Source organism: Myiozetetes cayanensis, unplaced genomic scaffold (assembly GCF_022539395.1).
Source record: "Myiozetetes cayanensis isolate MyiCay16 unplaced genomic scaffold, myiCay2020 scf22, whole genome shotgun sequence".
NCBI lineage: Eukaryota > Metazoa > Chordata > Aves > Passeriformes > Tyrannidae > Myiozetetes > Myiozetetes cayanensis.
Window position 1 is genome coordinate 6,413,644 of NW_026087434.1, and position 22,451 is coordinate 6,436,094.

The following is a 22,451-nucleotide window of genomic DNA, read 5'->3' on the forward strand; positions in this document are numbered from 1 at the left end:
TTTGGATGGCCTTGAGTCCACGGGTTGGGTTTGGGGCTTTCCAGAACCAGCAGCGCCCTCCAAGAGCCGTGATGAGAAAGGGCCAGCCCAGAGCCAGGTAGGGAAAATGATTTATTCAACATGCAGCAGCACAAACGCAGGGGAGAGGTCTGTACAGGTAGGGCTGTTGGGGATGAAGCAGGAACCTCCCCCTACACACAAGGAACATTCATGGTGTAATTTCCAAAGCTTTCCACAGCGCATTCCAGGCAGCAGCCCCACGGTGCGTTCCCATCTGGCTGTGCTGGGAACACTGACACTGGGAATGGAGCCGTTCTGCAGGAAGCACCTGAGCTCTCCTGCCTCCCTCCAGGTCACAGTGAGATCCACCTGCAGGCAGGGAAAGCAGTGGAACTGCTCCTCAGGACACACTGCCCTGACCCAAGCACTGCCCCCACGCCTGCTGTGTCTAAAGTGCTGGCAAGAACGTGCCTGAGGCAGAGAGAATTCCCTCCTTGTCCCTTATCCCAGTCCATGGATTTTAAACTGCTTTCTTTAGGATCCAAACAACACACCCATCCCTCTCACCTGCCTTCTGTGTCAGGGAGCTGACAAGGCTGAGGTCTCCATGAGCTTGGATTCCACCTTCAGGGGCTTCTACTCTGATGAGGCCCTCAGGCCTTGTCACCTCTAGGGATTTTCACTCTGCAGCACAGTAAAAATAACTACAAATAACTCCAAACTGTGTTTGCAGCAATGGGTTTTTACAGCCGTTCATTCCAGCAGCACCTTCTCCTCTGGAGTTTTCCTACCATAGCAGGAGTCTCCTCCTGTTTACTGCTTTTCCCCATGCTGCTCTTGTTCCCAGTTTGAGAAGAGCTGTTGTTTGACAGCACTGCTGGAAGTGCAGAGCTGGGTGTCCAAGGACTGTCCAAGCACCTGCCTGTGCTTGTGTCAGCGGATGCTAAAACCTCCCATCCATTTACAACAGTCTGTCTCAGAGCTCGTTGAGGCACTGCTTGAGATTGGAAAGAGAGGGAGAAGGAAGGGGCCACAGGAACCAGGTTTTGGAGATTTAAACCTGGTTTCTGGGAGACTGTAGCTAAGGGGTCAGTTCTCCTGCCCTGATTGATAGCACAGAACACTGATATCCAGCAAAACTGCTTTCCCCTTTGTGGGAACAATTGCACTTTGCCACTTAATACAGGGAACAAAGAAAACAGGGCATTAACCCAGCACATGCCCTGTCACAGCCCTGGGGAGCCTCTTCCTTTCTTTGCATGCTCGTTCTGTTTTGATACCCTACAGCTCTTCTATTTACATCTTGTAGGTCATTGTACTGAGCTCAATAAAACACAGTATTCAACTACACTAATAATACTGCCTGCATGAGGGGACACGAGAGGCATCTCTCCTTATCCCTGGATTCAGTCACTGCCCTTGAGTGGTGATTGTAAAGACAGTTCTGCGCTCCAGGTGCTGTCCCTCACTAATACTGACCGATACTTTCCAGCCCTCTTACCTTCTCACTACACATTTCCTCTTTTCCCCACACTATGGAATAAAATGGAGGCAGAAAAATAACCAGTGTAACCATTTGCAGACAAAACTCAGCCCCAGCTGCCCGAAAGGGAGGCAGCGGGGCGGCAGCCAGCAGTATAAAATAAATAGAACAATAAAGGTACAGCAGTGTGGCACACACTTACACAGGCCCCTGGGAATGCAGCAGGAGTGTGGGGGGAGGGAGCCAAGTGCCATTTCAGTGTAAAAAAAGAAGCATTCCCTCACGGAGCAGCATTATTGCTCAGCATGCTCACGGGGCTGGTCACAGTCCGAGGGAGGGCTCGTGTCAGGGCTCTGCGCTGAGCTCACGGCGGCATCATCGCCCCACCGGCCCGTCGGGATCTCTGACAGCAGTGCAGGAACAAGCCAACTAAATCCCCTTCTGCTGACAGGTCTCCCCTCAAATTACGATAACTTCAAGTTTAATAGAGTGGAAGATAGAACCAGATTCACCCAGAGGTCATGATAAAAGCAGCCAGCACTGCCTGTCGTCGGCTGCCGCTCAGTTCATGCTTGGCATAAATGTTCCAGGGCCCCTTCAAGGTGGGGCACAACATTCTGGACTAAAGCTACAAGCAGAGTGGTCAGGACATGTAAACAAAGCTGAACATCACCAGTGGATAGCATGTGTGTCCCTCCCCACGGCACATCCGTTCCAGTCCTGTGGGATCCTGCCCTGGTCCTGTCACAGTCTCTGGCAGTGTCCTGAGGTCATAGATTCCCCCACTGCTCTACCGGGGGAAACTGATCCACTTCGCCCACTTCTGTGCTGGGCTGGTCCCCCAGGGTGAAGGTCAGTCTGTACCTCAGCCTCACCTTCTCCTGCAGGAAAGACAAAGCCCAAAAGCAACATGAGAACAGTGCCAGCCATAAACAAAACACTTCACTGTTACAGCTCTGCAGAGAGCACAACACTTCTGTTGTACAAGGTAGAGCAAGGAGGGCCCAGCTTAAATTCGTGGAGCAGTTCAGCTATTTACAAACCTTATTCATTTGTTATTCTACAAAAGTTGTACTGCTTAATGTGGAGCAGGAGGAGAAAAACATAAATAACCTCAGTTTGCATAGACATGGCCAGCAGTTGGTCCCGCCCCTCCACAGAGTTCAGCTGGGATCAAATGTGTCTGACACTGTCAGGATAAATCCCACTGTCCCTCTCACCTTTGCAGGATTTGCCAGAAGCATGACCTGGGTGATGGCAGCAGGTGGCTGGATGGGATTGAACGGAGACAGCTCAGTGCCAGAGGGTGGCTGTAGCTTCACTTTCATGGACTGCAAGGGAAGAAGAAAGCAGAACCTCAGGCATTATCTCCTACCGTGGGGGGACAATGAAAGATGCATGTACAGGCTGGGGAGACAACAGCACCCATCCAGACAGAGGAGGATCAATCTACAAGTGAGGATGAGGGAACAGAGCCAGCCCAGCTTGTGCAACAAGGACAGGAACAGGCAGCCCAGAGCAGAAACTGGTCAGTGAACACTTCCCTATCTGAATGCTCCTGTCAGAGGTTTTGATGTGAACACCTTCATGACACAGATAGATCACAGCTGAGACTGGGTCATGTTCAAAACACAAACACATCCAAAGTTATCTAGGTGCAGTGAGACTAGAGTGGTCAGATTTAGGATGTCTGTTAGAAATGCTGGTTCTGAAGACCTCAAGGGTAGCTCCACCCGTGCAAAGGACACAGCTGGGTTGATCTTGGATAGCAAGAAGAACAGAACACCTGCAGTTCTTGTCTTATCCTGTTCAGTGTTTCCTGCCTCTGACAGGAACCTTTGTGGTCTGGAACAGGCAGGGCATAGCCTATGGAAAGGTAGGCCCAGGCTGCCCCAGGTCCCCCAGTCCATGCCCAGGCCTTCCCAAATGCAGTCTCACACCCCCAGGGTCTCACACGCCCTGTCCCCACCTTGGGCACGGCCGCCTGCAGCACGATGTTCTTGACGGGGAGCGGGGCCGTGTTCAGCATCGACACCACCACGACCAGCACGTCCGACCGGCCCGGGGGGCACTCCCTGGCAAAGTGCAGGAGGATCCGGAAGCCGTTCTTGTCGTAGGCTGTCACCGGCAGGGCACTGCCTGAGAGAGGGGAGAGGATCCAGGTTCATGGAGCAGCAGAGGATCTGAGGCAGCGTCAGGAGATCGGGGTGCTCAGCTGGGCCGAGCACAGCTGGGTGTGTTGGGGCACACACAGGCAGCTGGGGCTGCTCATCCCCTCTCTCTGCTTCTACCTTGCCTTTGAAAGATGTTCAGAGCAAGGTGAAAAGCCTGAGATACTTACTGGGTTTAATGGATTCCAAGGGAACGTGGACATTGGCCAAAGAAATTTCAGGTGTTTTCATGGGACTGCCTTGCTGCTGGAACGACGCTGGCTGGAAGAGCGGACTTCCTGATCCAGCAGTGCAGCTGCTTGGAAAGGGAGCTGGAGGGGCTCCAGGGGCAGTGGCTGGCAGCCCTGCAGGTGCTGCTAACGGGGCAGAGGTGACAGTGGTTGGCAAAGTAACCCCTGGGAACACTGAAGGTGTCGCCATGCCTTGGGTGGCAGTCCTGCAAGAGAGACAGAAAACACAAGGGGAATGGAGCTGGAAGTGAAGCAGGTGTTTCACCAACACCCAGAGATAACAGCAGATCATGAGGACAAAGCAGCAGCCTGGAGCCAGCCTGGAATCTGTGACTCCATAGGGTCTCACGTGAGGAGAGCTACAGGGACAATAGTGGTGATGGTGGTAGGGTTGGGGTCACTTCTGTAAGTCAAGAAGGAAACGTACAGCCCCACCTTGGCAAGGGTGGGCAAGGCTGAGATGGGCAAGGGTGTCTGTACTTTTACAGCCTGTTCCACTTCCAGGCAACAGTACAGCTGTGTGCTCTGCCTGCCTTTCCCTCCTGGAGGTGGGACCTTCATACTCATTTCTAAACTGAAATCTCTGACAAGAAAAATCCCAATCCTACATTTCTGCCGAACTAGAGAGTTGCAAGTCACCCTCCGAACCTGGTGCTGCAGCAAACTGGGCTTTCTAAACGCAGAGCCAAAGCAAAGTCCAGGACTTTTGGTTACCCTTTGGCTTCATCAAGGAGTTGTCCCAGTGCATCCATCTTGTGTGACATATTGCTGCCCACAGAGGAGCTGAAGTACCCAGGAGCAGCTGGAATAGTCTTGGGAGGCCCGGCAGGGGCAGCTGGTCCAGCAGAGAACACAAATGGTGCTGAGTTGGGTGCTGGGATGCTGGGAACAGGCTGGGAGGCTGGGAAAGCAGAAGGCAGAGTGGCTGATGTCCCACACGTGGTCTGTGGTGTGTGATGGAGAAGGGGGTTCCCTGCAGGGTTGCAAGCAACAGTCACTGCCTTCGGATTGAAGAAATCCAGGTCCAGCTGGTCATTCTGAAAGAGAGGACAAGCAGATGCTCTAAACGGCTGCTCCCCCTGATGCAGAGACGGCACAGTTCTGTTACAGAGGGAAAGAGGTTTACCATAAACACAGGTGCTGGGTGGCAAACAGCAAAGTCTGTGGCCTATGTCAGGGCTACATCTGATCTGTAATTTAAGCAAAGGAAGGGCCAACATCATGGGGACAGCTGGGAAACTGAGAAAGCCAGGTTCAGGGGCATCTACTATGTTTAAACACAGCTATCCCAGATTTTAGGGCTAAGCCAGAGTGCCCTCAGCCTGTATGTATGATCACGTGCTTCTCCAAGGTGACAGTGTGTCCTGACATCTCCCACAATGATCACCCCTCCCTTTCCCTGAGACCCTCCTTTGTACCTCGAACATGCTCCACTGGTTGTTTTCCAAGGTGTCCTTCCCTGCTGCAGGGGCTGGGTCATTCAGGCCTGGAAGGGAAAATAGAAAGCAGGTGACTGGAGGAGAAAATGAGTTCCCTTGGCTCTGTTTCAGTACCATCAAACTATTTGATTCAGCTCTGATGAAATGCTGAGATGGGCTGCAAGTCTGTGATGAGAAACAGAGACTGACAGCACCAGCAGCCGACAGTCACCTCCTGCACACAGCCCTTCTAATGCTTCAGCTGAATCCTTCAGCCCTTCTAACCCTTCCTGACTTGCACTGTCTCCTGCTGTTCACATCTGGGCTCCACAAGCAGGCATCCTGCAGGCTCCTATGCACAGCCCCTCTGAGGCACCTTCTCTGTAGCACAGCCCCAAAATCAGGGCTGAATCTGTGACAAAAATCTGCACAGGGCTGAATCTGTGCAGCCTGCATATCCAGCATGTCCAAGCCCCTCGAGAAATCAGACTGCAATTGCACTCAGTAGTTATTTCCTTGCAGCTGACTCTGGGAAGAGTTTTTGATACCGACTCACTGACCAGGTCTAATATTCAGGAAGATGCCAGGGAGTGTTCCCTGGACTGCAGAGGCATCTCACACTCCTTTCAAACCTGACACAGCACAGCCAGCCTGCACAGAAGCAGCCTTGCCCAGGATGGATGGAGCAGGCCTTCTCCAGGCCTCTCAGTGTCTTACCCAAGCACAGGAGCTCCTCATCCAGCAAGGAGAGGGAGTTGGCTGTGCTGCCCTGCTGAGCAGGCGCCGCTTCCACGTGGCTGGAGGAGCTGCTCCGCAGCGGTGCCAGCGTCTGGGGAGGAGGGGGGAGGATGGGGATTTCAGCCGGGGCTGGGGCTGTGCTGGGGGCTGCAGTCAGGGTGCTGGCTGCCATTGGAGGTGCCGGGGTGCTGCTGACGTCCAGTCCAGCAAGGTCGATGAGGGTGTTGAGATTGTTTGTGGAGTTACTCCCTGCAGCGGACAGGAGAAGAGCACTACTAGGAAAGAAGGCAAAAGGCTCAGAGCAAACCCCGTGCACAGAAGAAATTAGCAGAGAGACGGTTTAGGTATCCCAGATCCTCCTCTGATCATGGCTTATGGCTCTTTGTAACAGAGAACAGGTATTTGCTGTCCTCAGGCCACGTAAATCAACCCAGATACCTCAAGAATTCCTATAGGAAAACCTCCTGCAACCACTGCTCCTTCCCCAGTGCTTCCTGTAGCACAACTCCTCATCTTTCCAAAATCTTTTGAGCTCAGATGAGGCTTTGAGAGCTCCTACAGCATTATAATAAACAAAGGCTGGAGGGCTGAGAGCTGAGGAAAATTCATACTGTTTTCATTTCATACTTAGGACAGTCTTGTCCCAAAAAAATGCTGCCAGGCAGCATCACACATTCCTCTACAGCTCTCCAGGTGGGAATGTTAAAGTTACTCCCGAATGGTAATTCTGTCACACACATCCAGAGCTTTCAATGGAGAAGCTGAAGCGTAAAGTGGACAACTGGCCTAAATTCACCAATGGAATTGCTGGCAAAACCAGGAACAGGACCCCTGGCCCAGCTCCCACTCTCCAACTCCTGTGTTTTTGATAAGATTGTCTTCCTACTTGTCACCATTAGGAAACAGGACAAAAGTGGGGAGGAAAATGTGTGAGAACTTCCAGTCACACAAACTGCTCAGATGCAGATTTGCTACTGATGCCATCAAAGCTTGCAATCATATGGACTGAGCAATGGAAAATGCAAAGCTGCAGCACTGTTGCTCAAGTCCAGATTTGCTTATCCACTGCTTAGGAGGCATTTTGTCCCCCTCTGATTCACCAGCTGTTGGCCACAAAGAACCATCAAGAGCCCCTTCACCAAAATTAACAGGAAACACTGTTCAAAAGACCTCGAATTGCAGGATTCAAAAGTCACACAGCTGGCTTCCCAAGAACTCACCTTCCACTGCAGACATCCCAGGCAGATCCACTTCACCATTGATCACTTGCCCCTCTATTATTTTTTTATAGGAATTTATCACACGGGATAAATTGTCACTGGCCTGCAGAATATCCCCTAAATGCAAGAGAGACAAAAATGACCTCCAAAGTTTCAGTCACTTGGTTCCCACTAATGTTGAAAGTGCTCAGTTATCAACTGAATAATCCAAGAAAATCCATAAATACTTGGTTATGAGCTCCATTATCCTGTCTGTGCCACACTTCTCTAAGCAATACCCTAACCCTTCTAGCTCCAAGCAAATTGCAGTGACAGGGAAAAAATGAGTTCAAGGCTGTTCTCCACAATAAATCCCCTTCCCTCCCAAAGCAGTTGTTCATCATCATTGCCCCCAGCCTCCTGAACCCCCAGCTGTACTGCCCAGTCCTTGCCTGAACCGAGATGATAAAGAGGCAAGGACTGTCCTTTATCTGCTTGCTCAAGGGAACAGTGCTGAGGTGTCTTTACAGCTGGTCCCTTGCACAGGCACAGGTCACAAAAGCAATTAAAAGAGGACAAGTGTAGCTCAGCTTACCCAAACTGCTGTCATTGTCCTCTGTCTCGCTGGCCAGCTTGAACAGCGTCCGCCTTTTGGTTTCACACCTTTCGTAGAGCTCCTGGAAGACAGATTGGGACACAGGGTTTCATCAGCCAGGAGCCACTGCCAGCAGCACCAGTCAGCACAGAAGCACAGAAGGACTCCCAGCTGTGCACTGGGAAGCCCAGAACAGAGCCCAGTCCTGCTGCGCTGACTGTGCCAGTGTGGCAGGACAGCCCCTCCCTGCCCTGTTCAGAGCTGGGGTCTAAACACAACCTGCATTCCCAACACGCCATCTCTCAGTCCTCCCTCCAGAGGAAAACTCCCACAGAGTTTTTCCTCTGCAAAACTCAAGTCTGCAAGAAGAAAGGATTTCTGAAAAGGATTTCTGGGAAGAAGGAGCAGCTCAGACCCACCTTCATGAGCTCCCTGTCGGCCTCTGACGAGTCCTCTTTGCTGTAATGAACCAACATCTCATTCAGCAGCTTCACATTGTTGTTCACCTCCTCCAGGGTGTGCATGCGCTTCGTCACCTTCTGAATCCGAGCCTCGTCCTTCAGGGTGTAAAGCACACACAGAAAAGCTGAGTTTCCCTATCAAAGGCCAGGTGTCACAGCCACAGGTATTATCTGTGAACATGGCAAGTAATGTCTATTTACCCTACACTTCCAAAAAGTCTCATCAAAAAGACTTGAATGTATGATTATACCACTTAAAAATAGAAAAGTTCCCAGAAGTTCTTTTGGGAAGTTCCTTTTCAGATATTTTTTTTTATTTGTTTTGGTTTGTGGGTTTATTTTTTTTGTTCACTTGATGCTATTTAACAAAATAGATGTGTTTGAAGTAACACATTTACTAGGAACAAGTAGCAATCCCCGGAGGAAAATGTTCATCCATCTCTGATTCAGGATTCCAACTAAAGATGAAGGAGAGTCTGCCCTGGGGACAAGAGGAGCTTGAAGGGAAACATTTCAATAACCTATACATCCTTCCTGGTCTAGGAGCTATCCTTTTTTTTTTTTGCCAGAATCCCAGTGAGTCATTTCCTGGACTCCAGAGTTTGGAATGCCTGCCCTGGGTGGATGCATCACAGCTCTACAGGCAGGAGGGTGTCTCCACCAAGCCTGTTTGTGATCAGACCCCGTGCAATGACTCAGCCCTCAGTACCCAGGGGTGGTACCTCGGTGCTCCCCCCAAATCCTGCCATGAAATACCACTTTGAGTGATTAGAATGTACTTAATTACAACGAGGGACACTCAATCCTTGCCCTGTTCTCCACCAGAGACACCAACTGTGGACATTTCTATGACACAAACGTCCCCCAGGTGTTGGGAGCACAAATCCTAAGCTCTCCACCATTTTGAAGTCAAATTGCTTAAAACCTGGAAGGCAGATTGCTGGCCTGGAGCAATCCTACAGCAATTTCTTACCTCTTTTACCATGGATTTTATAAGCTTGTTGGCCTCTTGTAAATCATCTGGGTTTTTGCTTTTCAGCAGTTTGGCTAGAAGCTGTAAGACAAGAAGAGGATATTCAGGAAACAAATAAAGACCCTTTGGCAAAGGAAAAGGAATCTAAGTGAACAATTCAGGGGAAAAGGGATATTATTACAAAGCTTACACATCTTTCACAGATACAAGGACTTCAGCAGGAATCATTTATGGTTTATTATCTTATATGAGTTGCTGCATTCCTGCTTCTATACAGGACTGTGAAATCTCAGAGACTTCTGGCACAGACAGTTATTCCTCCCAGGCATCATTTTTGGTCCTGTGTGTGAAACATTCTCTGCCTTGTAGGGCTACAGCAGGATGGCACTTGCACCAGGAATAACCCCATAATGGTAACACAGACAATGCCTTAATGGGAACTTTGGGTTAATTAGGTGGGAAAAGCAGTGAATTTTGCAAAACTACACGCCATCCCCCAAAATAAAAGCCACATGATTGTCCTTTGCTTCCTTATTCTAAATATGCAGTGATTAATCACTTTTCATTAGAGATTACGATACAAATCTTCACTGTACCTTGGATTTCTCCTCATCATCAAACACAGGGTTTTTGGGACGAGGTGGTGGAGAAGGAATCAGGGTTCTGTCTGCAGGAATCACGGGATCAAACATGACGATCCCTGGAAGCAGAAAGGGAATCCCTGAGGGTTGGCACAGTCACACCAGGCAGTGCTCCCAGCTATTCCCAGGCTGCTGCCAGAGCCAGCACACACCTTGGCCACTGCCACTGCCCTGCTGTCCCAGTGAACAACACAGATCCCAATCCCTGAGCACACCAGCTGATTTTTACCTTCATGTTCTCCCAGCCCCTCAACAAGAGCTAAAACTCTTCCTCTGAAGGGGAGGAACCATTTTCTGCCCCGTTCAGTCTCTAATTTATCCATCCCCAGTGCTACAGAGGACAGTTATGACTCGTAATCTGTGTCCTAACAGGACAGGATGGCTTCCAGACAAGAATGGTCTCCTGTGTTGAAGCTTCTGAGCTTTTTTCACTGTGCCTGCACAAGAAATGTGCATCAGCTGAACCAAAGGTACAGTTTCAAAGCCATCTTATTAGAAGAACAGAAAAGGCTACTTGGAGGCTTTTGTTTCACTTTAAATTAGATTTGTTCAAATCATTTAATAACTAGTTCCACAAAAAAACCCAACAAAAACAAAACCAAACAACTTAAAAAAGGCCCTCCAAACCAAAACTAAAGTATTTGCAAGGTATTTAACTAATTCAGTTAAAAACCCAACCCAGCCTAAGGCACTTAAACATAATAAAAAGCTTTTCAGAGAAGTTCTCTCTTGTTCCATCTCCCCTCAGAGCTTGCCTTGACCCCATTTAATTAGAAGCTGTGTATTTTGTGACACTCCTGCTTAAAGCACAGCTCCAGAAAATGCATGAACAAGCAGCTGACTTCCTACCTTGTCTCTTCAGCATGTAATAGGCATCCTTGATTTTGGATTCCTCTGGCAGTGCCACTGTCCAGCTGTACAGCAACTCAATTACTTTGGACTTCACCTTCTCTGAGACTCGGTCTCCCAGGTACTGAGAGTGGGAAAAAAAGACATAAATTCTCCATGTTCTTAATTTCTCTTTAAAAACAGAGCTCAAAGCCAGCAGCTCAGTGATATACATTAAAAGGTGTATGATCCAAGTTCCAAGATGATCTAAGACAGACCTTACTAAGAGGAAAAAACGCTCCTCTAATAGATTTGAAATAACAGTGAAGAGAAGCTTTGTGATTATCTTCAGCAAAAAGAAAAAGCAGCTGTTCTGTTGGCTTCAGGATTTTGCTATTTAAAAATTACAGCAGTCAGAAAACCACCCCCTCCCCTGTCTTATGGGAGAGAGTCTGGGAATACTTTGCTGCATCAATCATGCCATTGGGACGATTTTCACATTAAACTGATCATGAATGTCCAGGGACTTAGCCAGGCACTCCTTACACAGCAAGTCAGCAGCAGAGTGAGGACTAGAAGTCCATGGTGTGTTGCCAAATCTCTTGTTTTAACCTCTGCATCACATTTCTCCTCCACTACCACTAGAGTTTTGTTTTTTAAAACAAAACAGCCTGAGTTTTAGGAGCCCTTGAGTCACAGGAAGGATTAGAAAAGCACAGAGACTATATACTGATGGTTAATAAGTACATCCTAATGAGAAAAATACTAAGCAGGGCATAAAAAATCCCAGACAACAAAAATTTAGCTAACAAATGCTCTTGAGTATAGGCTAATAAATGCAATGAGCCAGACAGAACACTGGAAACATTTTGGATGTTGCCTGTAGCTTATGGATGTCAAACAAAAAGTAACTACAGCCACAGACTCGGGGACTGACCTTTGGAGACACAACTTTTATTAACTCGTTTAAAAAGCGGAACTTCCCGACTTCATTATGAAATCTTCTCCCACAATTCTTCATGCAAGCTTCCAGCACCTGCATTCAAGGAACAAAACCAGGGGCTGAAATGAGCACCAAAACCCTACAATAACAGCGTGTGCTCTGCTTACAGGGAAGGTGAAGGGCCCATGTCAGTGGGTCACATATTTCTGCTCCGTACAGGCATCGTACAGGCATCGATCTCCCATCTTCAGGGGTGACACATCAGGACCTGGTGTCCCACCCTCACCCAAGTGTCTCTGGGTGTTTTATCACCATTAGGTCTCACAACAATGAACACAAACCTTGCTGGAGATAACAAACAAAAGCAGCTCAAACTAACCCAGTTATCTCTGGCTGCTCTGTGGCTGATGAGCAGGCTGGACACTTCAGGGATGGAACTGTGCTCCCTCCCAGGGATGGGAATCGGGCACTCAGCCCCCAGCTGACCCCACGGACACTCCCTGTGCTCCCCTAAGATGATGTAATAGGATACACAACCGGGTTTAAGAGGAGGGGTAAGGACTACCTACTGTCAAGGCTTGGACTGCCTCCCATTCCTGTGGAGACTGGATTTTATGAGCCAGGAGTCTCACAGCAATCTGCGGCCTGGAACAGAGCAGAGCCTTGTTACACACCAAGCAGGCAAACACGATGGAGGATTTTCAGACTTCCACACGTTCTGCTGTTTAAATGAAATGTCTTCCACATAATTAAAAGGAAATGCCATTAAGAACTTTTTACCTTTCCACCACAAAGGCTAACAAGAAATTCTCAGGGCATCTTTGTAAGCCTGGGTGTCTTCACATGCAAGGGAGTGAGGGCTGGTAGTCTGAGCCAGCAATTCAAGATTCCTCCTTGGGAGGGGCCAAACAACTACCAGTACAGTTCCCAGCCCAGGAAATCACTTCATTTCTCTTGCATTTGTTTCCTTTTTCCAGAATAAAACACTTCTTCCTTAGCTCTCAGGAATGCTGAGAGCCAGGGGGTTTCCTCAGTTAAGCCCTAAGTGAAGATTTTAAAGATGTGAAGCCCCACCAGCACTGTCAGTGACATCCCCATTTTACAGGCTGGCAAACAGAGTAGTTTTGGCCAGAGGAGAACCCTGGAGCCACAGAAGCTGAAATTAGAGGCAGATTCAGAATTCCCAGTTTCCCAGTGCTCAGCCTGACTGAGCCACGCTGCCTTTCACAGAACAGAAACACTTCACAGCATCTTGCCTCTGTTGTAGCCAGATCTCCCTTGTGACATCAGTATATATAAAGGAAAGGTGAATGCTTGATGATGAAATGACACATTTTAAACTGTGAATGTTAATTTATGAAGTCTAGAGCAGTTTGGGACACCCACCCTTCAAGTTCTTTGTTGATCTGGTCACAGAATCCAATGATGTATTCCCAGTCTTCTTGCCTGTTAGATGGGTTGGTGGCTTTATCTTTGGCAAGGGAAAGAGAACACGTTACCAGTCAACAACAGAAACAGTATAAAAGATCACACATTTCCTAGAGAAAACCATTTGACATCCTTTGCCAACTACAGAAAAGGAGAAAGAAGTTCACATACGGTATTTCTGTTCAGGGAAATGGGTGTGTCCAAGCTGAGACATCCAAATATCGAGCAAGAATCACTGCTTTCCAAAGAAAACAGGTGCCAAATCTCAAGTACTTAGAAACAGGCTACTCCCATACTCTAAATGAGAGCACAGGATAAAATATTCCAGCTCACAGTTTCCCCTGCCTGAAATGCTGTCTCCTTCTATTTGGTTGTAACATTAAACTCCTTAAAGGTTAAAGCCTCACATTTTCTACATAGGAAATTATTTTTGTATTCCCTGGGAGCTTTGAAGAAGCAAGAGCTGGAACATCAGATGTCTAATATAAGTCATTTAGCATTAACACTTGTTTTTGGAGTGCCAGTTGATTTGATAGATGCCTCAGCATTTCTCCTGGGAATTATGAACTGAAATTTATTATTATAAATTGAGTTCCTCTTGCAAGTAATAAACACCACAGCCTGTACCTGATCAGGAACTCAAACCCTACACGCTGAGGCCAAGAGATCGATGCTCTTCTGCCGGGGCTATTCCAGGCTCCTGAAGGATCCTCCCTTGGGGACTGGTACCTTGCTGACTGTACTGATTGCACAATAGTGAGGCTATCAGCATCTTTTTTGTTAGGAATGCACATTCTCCATGTGTTCTACTTAACTCTGATGCAACACTGATTTTATAGTAGAAAAGGCTCCTGCTTTAACCTAATTTTGCAGCCAAGCTGACTGGACATGATGATTTTTCTTTCTTGTAAGGGAAGAAACAAGGGGCTGTAGCTGTAGCTATGTATCTAAGGGCTGGCATTTAATAAGCCTTCCTCAAAATTTCAATACAATGGAAAGAGGTTTAGGAAATAAAATATTGCTTAGTCAGACAGCATAAAGCAGGAGGTGAAGGACAGGAAAAACCCAGTACACATCCCTGTACCTTCATCTCAGAGGGAAGAGTAACAAACCAAACACGTGCTGCATTACACAGTGTCATTTTTTATCATCATTAAAACATATCCTTTTACCTTTGCAGAGGCAGCTAGAAGCAGCTGTCAGACATCTGCTCTACACCCCAGTCCTACTGCGCCCGTCCTACAAGGTTTGCTTCATTTCCCCCCTCACTGAATGGGGCTTGTAAAGCAAGGAAATTTTTCCATGGTTGCATCTGTAAAATATTCCATGGGGATGTGCCCACTGCTGACTTCCATGGGATCCTAGATGAGCAGAAGGCCACAGCCAGGGGGGATTAACTGCAGGATCACATCCTGTGGAACTTGCTGAGCTACCAGGCTAGTTTTGAACTCAAGATTCAAAGGAGGTTCAGTTTAAAACACAATTGTTCCAAACATGCGGCACCTAAACCTTATTACCACATTCCCAATTGCTGAACACCCTGAAAATGTCATGAAACCAAGGACTAACAACCATCTAGAGCCTCTTGATGCAAGTCAAACAACACCATGGTGGTTTGGTGCTCCAAAGCACCTCTGGTGCTCAGCAGGCCCAGATGAAAAACAGTAATTCTTGGCTGGAGATAAGGAAATTTATTTAAAAAATAGAGGAAGGGCACAAACACCTAAGGACACGCAACCAAACAGACTCTGTTGGTTGCACATCCTGAAATTAGGAAAAATATAACAAAAAAAGTACAAACAGGAAAATGTAACTGACGTTTCTATCCTCCAAGTGTTGATTTTAAAGCTGTTCTGAACATCTCCACAGATTTCTCACAATAACACTGGATTATTTCATGCTCTCATCAGATGGGTCCAAACTCAGCTAAGTTTTTGCACCAAAAGCTCTCATGTACAGACACTGAAGGAGAAGGAAGACATCTCAGAAGGAGAGAGCGACTGCTGAAGGGAAGTGCTGGTCCACATGAAGAAAATCCCTGCTTCCAACATCCATAAAACCTCCCCATGAAGTCCTGGTTAATAAAAGTTAATGAGCTTGATCAGAAGTCCTGCCCCGGCTCTGGAGATGGATGTGCTTGCATGACACAACCCACCAGGGCACATGGATTCCCAGCCTCAGCACAGCCACACAGGCACGGCCCAGTGGAGCAGAATCACCTCCCTTCACCTTTTCAGGACAGTCCTACAGGAAATTATGACATGTGTGCCAAGGCATAACTTAAAATCCTCTCTTTTCATGCAGACTGCTTAAAATGTGGGCAAAGAGCTCCTCTGCACTGCTTTATAAATGGAATCAACCCTTATGTGAAAGGATTCACTCCAGGATGGAGAGTTTGGTGCTCTGGAATATCAAGTCCTTGGTTTCTCTATTGAAACTGCCAACCAAAGGCCCATTTGGTACCAGTTATTTGCTTTCAGAGACACTTGTCTGTCAGGTCCCATCCTGAAAATCCCATTTCACATTGGCAACCAAGTGAATCTGGATTAGCAATGTGGGGACAGGACTCTGGGCACCACCCCAGTCCTGCCACCACATCTGGCCCAGCTTTCAGACCCCGCTGCAGAGCCACTGAGTCCTCAGGGGCTCTGCCAGACCCCAAAACATTCACGAGGCAACATTCAGATGGATAATTAGATATGAAATAAAGGTGCTTGTTTCCTCTAGAGACCCTAGAACACAGAGAACCACAGACCACTGACTGATTGGTAATGAATGCCCATGTTTTCCTGGGTTCAATTATCTCCTAAATGAGACAAAAGCCACCCCAACAAAGAGTGTCCCCAGGTCAGGCTCAGCATATGAATTGAGAATGCCCAGCCCAGGCATGTTGAGTCTGACAGTCAGATTCTGTTTGTATCCCTGGGCAGAAAAGAATGCTGACCCAATGACAAACCAAGGAAAAAATAAACTAAGACAGTCATTATATTTTATCCATCTGTATCTATTCCATAGCTGGGCACTGCCTGAGCCTGACAGGAGTAGGATACAACAAGCTTCCTTCTGGGTGCAGCAGAACAGGCAGCGCTGGAGTCAAAGGCTCCAGCTGTGTTTGCACAACTGACATTATTTTCCAACCTTCTCCTGTTTCAGCTCAGTGCAGGAGCAGAGCCTGCCAGCCAGGAGGGGACACAAGGATCACCTTCTCCCATCCCAGCTGCCTGGAGGAGGCAGGACACGCAGATGCCAGCTCACGGCTGGCTGAGGCGCAGCTCCTGCTGCAGCGGGAGGACACGAGGATGATGTTACCTCATGGCTCTGTGACTCCACCTGATGCCAGAGACAGGGCAGCAGGAGGCTGCACAGCACCAGAGGAGAAAATCATTGGCAGCAAGGCACTTCCCATCTTCCTGTGGCTGGGAAGTTGGCTGTGCTGCTGAGCCATTCCCTTCAGGAAGGGCAGAGCAGGGCACACCCTCAAGGTTAGCACAGCCACAGCTTTGTGATGATGAGACAAAAGCCCCAGGGAGGCCCCGGTGAGAGCCCTGAGCTGCACCAGCTCTGCCTGCCCGGCCTGAGATTTCTCCAGTAATTCCCTGACAGGGAAGGCTCCGTGATGGGAGGAGCGACTCAACCACATCAGCACAATCACTACAGCAGTGACCTGGCAGAAAAGCATCCTCCTAAATGAGAGAGCAGCACTCAAGCCCTGAGAAACGTGTGCCCCCCTGCAGTCAGGCCCTGCCATGTTTTTCACAGTGAGTAAGGCCTTTGGAACTCTTCCCTTTAGCCCACGTTCAGAATATCTGACTCTTCAGCCAAGCACTGATCACCTCTGTCTTAACTTCCTCAATTAAAAAGAATATCCCCACAAAACAAGCAGGCAGGCAGCTTTCCAGGCTACACAACCTAAAATATCCTTCCTACTCGAGATATTTTCACATCCAAACTGAACTGGGTGAGTCAGCTCTCCTCAGAGAGATGGAAAGGAAGGGATGTGGGTGTTTCTTCTTGTGCCTCACTGGCTACAATAGAAGATATTGACAAACTGTGGGAGTTCAGAGGAGGAGCAAAACCGGTGAAGGGACAGAAGGGACTGAGCTAAAACGAGGAGGAAGAGCTGAAAACATCTTTTAGTCAATAACTCGTATAACAGATGATGATGGAATGTACATGTTTGAGTTTTATGTAAAAACACCAAGGAAGAAGGAGAATTATCTAATCTCGCTTATGGAAGGATAGCTCCCAGGGTAACAGGTTTTACACTCTGAAGTATTTAGGGTAGTGACCGTCTTCTGCTGTTTGCCCAGTGCCTGACTACTTGGAGCTTCACTCACTGCCATAAGCAAACAAATAACTATTAAAAAAAGAAGAAAATCTAGGCAACAAGCTATGATGTGCAGGATGGCCACCCAGGGACAGCAGCAGGAGCTCCTGTGAGTGGAATGTATGAAAAACAATTACGGTTATGACTGATTCATTCAGGAATCACATCCTGATCCGGCGGCGCTGGGCTGGGATCCCAAACTCTGCACAGCCAGAGCCCAAAGGCCACGGGCAGCACAGACAGACACAGAGATGAGAGACACTCAGCAGGAGCTGGGGATCAACAGGCCACGGGGTTTGTCCCCTGTCTTTAACCTTTACGACTGTGTGATAAAACATACCTCATGTGGACAAAGGGTTTTGATTCATTCCAGCCTGTATGGAATGGATGCCCCACAGCTCCCTGAAACTGCAGGCAGACACGGAGCAGAATCTGCCTGCTTGAAAACCACGGTTGTGTAACACACAAATGCAATTTATTTGGGAAACCAGACAGCTCTGACCCTCACAGACAGCACTCGGGCTGTACACTGGGCTGGTCAAAACCCAGGTAAAGGAAGGGACAGCAGTGACAGAGAGCGACCATGAGCTTTTATGGTCAAAAACCAGCACGAGCTGAGCGAGGCGAGCTACAAACCTGCCCGTCCCTCACATCTCCCACCAAGGAGCCGATTACCGGCCCCCCCCTCACCCTCACAGCGGGCACCGCCGGGCGGGGCGGCCCCGGCCCTGCCCCGCGTCCCCTCCCCGCGGTGCTGAACCCCCCGTCCCCGGGGTGCTGTGCCAGCCCGTCCCCAGCGCTCTGACACCCCCGGGGGGGCCCGCCCGGCTGAGGGGGCGGCGGCGCCGGCCGGGCGGGCGCTGAGGGGGGGCGATGGGAAGGGCCGGCGCGGAGGGGCCGGGGCGGGGTGTCCCAACTCCAGGAGGGCCGGCTGGCCCCCGGCAGGCCGGCCCGGTGCCGGCGGTGGCCGGGCGGTGCCCTCAGCCCCTCGGTACTCACTCAGCCACGACTCCAGGCTCTCCCCCTCCGCCTCCGCCATGTTGCCGGCGCGGCCCGAGGCCCCGCCCACCCCGCGCGAGACCCGCACGGTGGGGGGCGGGGTCTGCACCGGCCCCGCCCCCTCCCCCCCCCCGCGGCGGCGCGCGCAGGGAAGATGGCGGCGCCCAGCGCGGCGGGGCTGGGCCGGAGGCTGCGGGCCTGGGTGCCCCGGTGAGCGGCGTGAGGGGACCCGGCGGGGAATGCAGGGGGCTGGGCGGCACCCGGGGCACGGGGGCAGCACGGGGGAAGGCCGGGTGTCGGCTCAGCGGGAGCACGCGGGAGGTGGAGGGGCGGGCGCCGCACAGGGAGCGCACGGAGAGGCCGCCCGACTGCCGGGCTCGAGGAATGACGGGATTATTAAAGCATCAGGGTTAGAAAAGACCTTTAAGATTATTCAGTCCAGCTGTCCGTTGTAACCACTGAACCACATCGCCCAGCGCCAGATGCAGACGCCTCCGGAACGCCTCCAGGGGTGGTGACTCCACCACCGGCCTGGGCAACCCGTTCCAATGCCTGACCCCCCGAACAGTGAATAATTTGTGTAATATCTGATCTGAATCTCCCCTGGCTCAGTTTAAGGCCATTTTCTCTGGTCCTCTCACTGCAGGTTTTGCAGGAGACCAAGCCCTACCTCCCTACAACCTTTCAGGTGGTTGTGGAGAGCAGTGAGGTCACCCTGGAGCCTTTTCTTCTTGAGACTAAACCACCCCAGCTCCCTCAGCCGTTCCTCACAAGCCATGTTTTCTAGAGCTTTCACGGGGATGATGTTACCATGTTACCTGCTGGGCTCACGGTGTTGGTTTGTTCCTCGGGCTCTGCTGCAGCGATGGAGGGGAGGGCAGAGATGCCTCTCACATCTAACGTGTCCCTCTGAGATGTGTCCACATCTGTGCACGTCCCTCTCACGGCGTGTGTGAGGTGACAGCCCCCCTTCTCCTGCCCCTCCAGGCTGATGCAGGTGAGATGGAGCCGCTACAACCCCAGTTACCTGGAGCCAGAAGTGAGCAAGGAATTGTACGAGAAACCTGTGGAGGAGCTGACTGAGGAGGAGAGGGAACAGATGGAGCTCAAGGCTGTTCGACCCATCAAAGCTGCTCCTCCCACTCTCTCCAGCTCCATGTTCAGCGACCCCATGATCAGGTCAGAGAAAGCAGCAGCTCCTCCTCTCTCACAGGATCCCAGGGAGCCAAAATCCTTGGGAGCTGTGCTGCCCTCCTCAGCCTTCAGTCCTGGCTGCCTCCTGTTACAGCACAGGCCCTTTATCCTGGGTTAATCTTTTCCCATCAGCCAGTCCATTGTCCTACAGTGATTAGAGATAATTACAGATCTAGAAGCACCCAGACTTAACCACGGGAACAACACAAAGGGGTGGGGATGGGAGCTTATTTCTGTGGGTGATAAAATCAGAATTCAACTCAGATCCCATCTGACTTTGTGTTTTCAGTAAATTCATCAATATGATGATGAAGGATGGAAATAAAGTGCTGGCCAGGAGCCTCATGACTCAGGTGAGAACTCATGTTTCTTCTCACTGTTATGTTAAAGCATGGCAAAATGGAAGGCTGGGACATCAAACCCACTGGAATTGGGAATTACCAGAACCCAGGTCATCTCTGTGGTCCTGAAGCCTTTCCCTCTGCAAACACACCACTCTCACCATGATTTCTCTGACAAACCATGATTTCTCTGATAAGATGTACAAGCCCCAGCCTCATTATCTCACAGAGCAGGTGACAGCTTAATGGAGAACCTTCTCTCTCCACTCTTCAGTATCCCTGTGACCTTCTGTACTGCATAAACTCAGAGAATACCCTTAAAGGCATAATTTTCTCAGAAGATCTCCTTTCCAGCTCTCTGTCATGCTTCACCTTCTGCATAACTTGCCCATGAAGTCCCACGAATGTGTCACCTGCATGACAAAGCTTTGCCCTCTGCAATGGCTGATAAAGAGACTGAAGAGATGGAACTGGGTGGACTAAAACTTGAGTTAAAGAAACCCCAATGGGCCTGTTGCTTATGGGGAAAACCATCCAAAAAAAGGGTGCCTGTAAAAGTGATGTAACCTCATGGAGTGGGATAACCCATCTACTCTGCATGTCTTATTTTCTGCCTTTGTCCCAAGACTTTAGAGACCATTAAGAGGAAGCAGCTGGAGAAGTACCACAAAGCTCCAGAAAATGAGAAGGAGACAATTGAATGCAACCCCTACGTCATTTTCCACCAGGCTCTGAAGAACTGCCAGCCCATCATCGGGCTCAGCAACATCACCAAAGGAGGCAAAACCTACCAGGTGAGGAGAGAATTATAGCAAGGGAGGCTAAAGATTTTCTCTCCTTGGAAAGAGCCACTTGGCAATCTGGATTAAAACAGCACCTAGAAACTCTGTCCAAGATCAGGACTCCCACCTGTGAGTGTGATAATTCCCCCTGTCAGGATCACTAGGGTTGGGAAAGACCTCTAAGCTCCCAGAGTCCAGCATTAAGCAGCAGCAGTCTCTGGTTCTCTGAGTAGGTATGAGGAGAAATGCACAGTGAGTGCTTTCCAAGGAGACAGAGACCAGCAGCAAAAGAATTGGCAGTCCTGGGACCACCAGTCCCATGCTCTCAGCATCGTGTTGCTTGTGGAGAGGTCCCAAAGCCCTGGGGCAGGTCAAGGTGGCAGCAAAGGTCAGTTAGATCCAGTGTGATGTTCCAAACAGGAGCAGAACCAGTTTCTGAGTACGGGCTCTGCAACCCTCAGGACCTGATGGAGAGACGAGATGAGGCATTTGGAACGAGGTGAGGGAGGTTGGAATTACATGACCCTTAAGGTCACTTTTAACTCAAACCATTCTGTGATTTCTCTGTATTCAGTGCAGGGATGGGTGACCTCTCCCATCTCTGCCAGCACAAACCAGCCTGGATCCAGCTCCCATTTAGGCCAGAAGTCCATTCAAAGGCCAGTGCCAGTACCCATGGCTGGTCAGAATTTCCATTTTGGCAGCAGTGGCCAATTCCTATGGACAGAGGAGGGGAACTGGCCCAGATCAGCTGTCAGGAGCGGGTCTGGCTGCAGAGAGCAGCACAGTGCACCTCTGCAGGTGCCAGCTGTGTGGCTGCTGGAGAGGAGCAGGTGGGAACCGCTGTGCTTTGAACCTTCCCCAGGTGCCCGTCCCGCTGAAGGACAATCGGAAGCGCTTCCTGGCCATGAAGTGGCTGATCACGGAGTGCAGGGAGAACAAGCACCGCCGGACGCTGATGCCCGAGAAGCTCTCCCAGGAGCTGCTCCTGGCCTTCAAAAACGAAGGGCCCGTCATCAAGAAGAAGCACGTCCTGCACAAGATGGCAGAGGCCAACAGGGCCTACGCCCATTTCCGCTGGTGGTAGGGACTCACAAGGACACGGTGCCACAGCCTGGAGAGCAGAGCCCCAGGGCTGCTGCCTGCCTGCCTGGGAGAGGAGGCAAGGGTGGAACCCCCTTCCAGACTGCTGCTGATCAAACCCAGGGAGAGCTCACACGATGCCCGTGAGGTTCATTTCCTTTGTGCTTGTTTGGATGGGGGAAGGGGGGGAATCTGAGCTACCGACCCCGGCAGGGATGCTCTAGTTCTTTCAGAATCACTTTCCTGTGAAGACAAGCCTTAGATGTTTTTCTTAGAGCAATGTCATCTTTCACTTACCTGTTTCCTGGGGACTTGGAAGTCTCTCTGCTCCTGAAATCAGCAACATTTCTGGCTGCACAGCTAAGAGCGGAGCTGGATTTTCTCCATACCATAACCAGCCCGAGCAGGAATGGAACAACAGGCAATAAAAGGCCCTTTTTGATTTTTGCTTCTGGTCATCAGCAACATTGTCTGCACAGATTTTATGGGAATGGTAACAAAAAATAAAACCAGTTTTATGGGGAAGGTTTCTCAGTTCCAAACCTTGGTCTGTGTTGCTTGAATCTCACACTGCACTTTCCAGCTACCCTGGTTCTGGACAGCCAGGCTGACGCCCT

At 49.8% G+C, this 22,451-nt stretch overlaps 2 protein-coding genes across 3 annotated transcripts; one reads left to right on the plus strand and one right to left on the minus strand.

The window, feature by feature from the left end:
* Nucleotides 1-98: 98 nt before the first annotated feature.
* On the minus strand, nt 99-18,496 carry GGA3 (golgi associated, gamma adaptin ear containing, ARF binding protein 3). Of its 2 annotated transcripts, XM_050319186.1 has the most exons (17): nt 18,435-18,496; nt 13,067-13,151; nt 12,250-12,325; nt 11,675-11,773; nt 10,759-10,882; nt 9,865-9,968; nt 9,269-9,349; nt 8,254-8,391; nt 7,835-7,916; nt 7,261-7,377; nt 6,020-6,289; nt 5,303-5,370; nt 4,599-4,921; nt 3,825-4,090; nt 3,453-3,622; nt 2,704-2,814; nt 99-2,364 (listed from the first exon to the last, which is right to left on the minus strand). In XM_050319186.1, exons 1-17 carry the CDS (start codon nt 18,472-18,474, stop codon nt 2,254-2,256), a joined length of 2,265 nt encoding a protein of 754 aa, XP_050175143.1. In that variant the 5' UTR covers nt 18,475-18,496; the 3' UTR covers nt 99-2,253. The 2 variants fall into 2 exon arrangements, with proteins under 2 accessions (XP_050175143.1, XP_050175144.1); XM_050319187.1 differs by lacking the exons at nt 13,067-13,151; nt 18,435-18,496 and having other exon boundaries at nt 12,246-12,325.
* Nucleotides 18,497-18,573: 77 nt separating this feature from the next.
* On the plus strand, nt 18,574-22,376 carry MRPS7 (mitochondrial ribosomal protein S7). The gene is made up of 5 exons (XM_050319194.1): nt 18,574-18,644; nt 19,422-19,613; nt 19,918-19,981; nt 20,596-20,763; nt 21,617-22,376. The coding sequence occupies exons 1-5, from the start codon at nt 18,589-18,591 to the stop codon at nt 21,836-21,838; spliced, it is 702 nt and encodes a 233-aa protein (XP_050175151.1). The 5' UTR covers nt 18,574-18,588; the 3' UTR covers nt 21,839-22,376.
* The last annotated feature ends 75 nt before the right edge of the window (nt 22,377-22,451 follow it).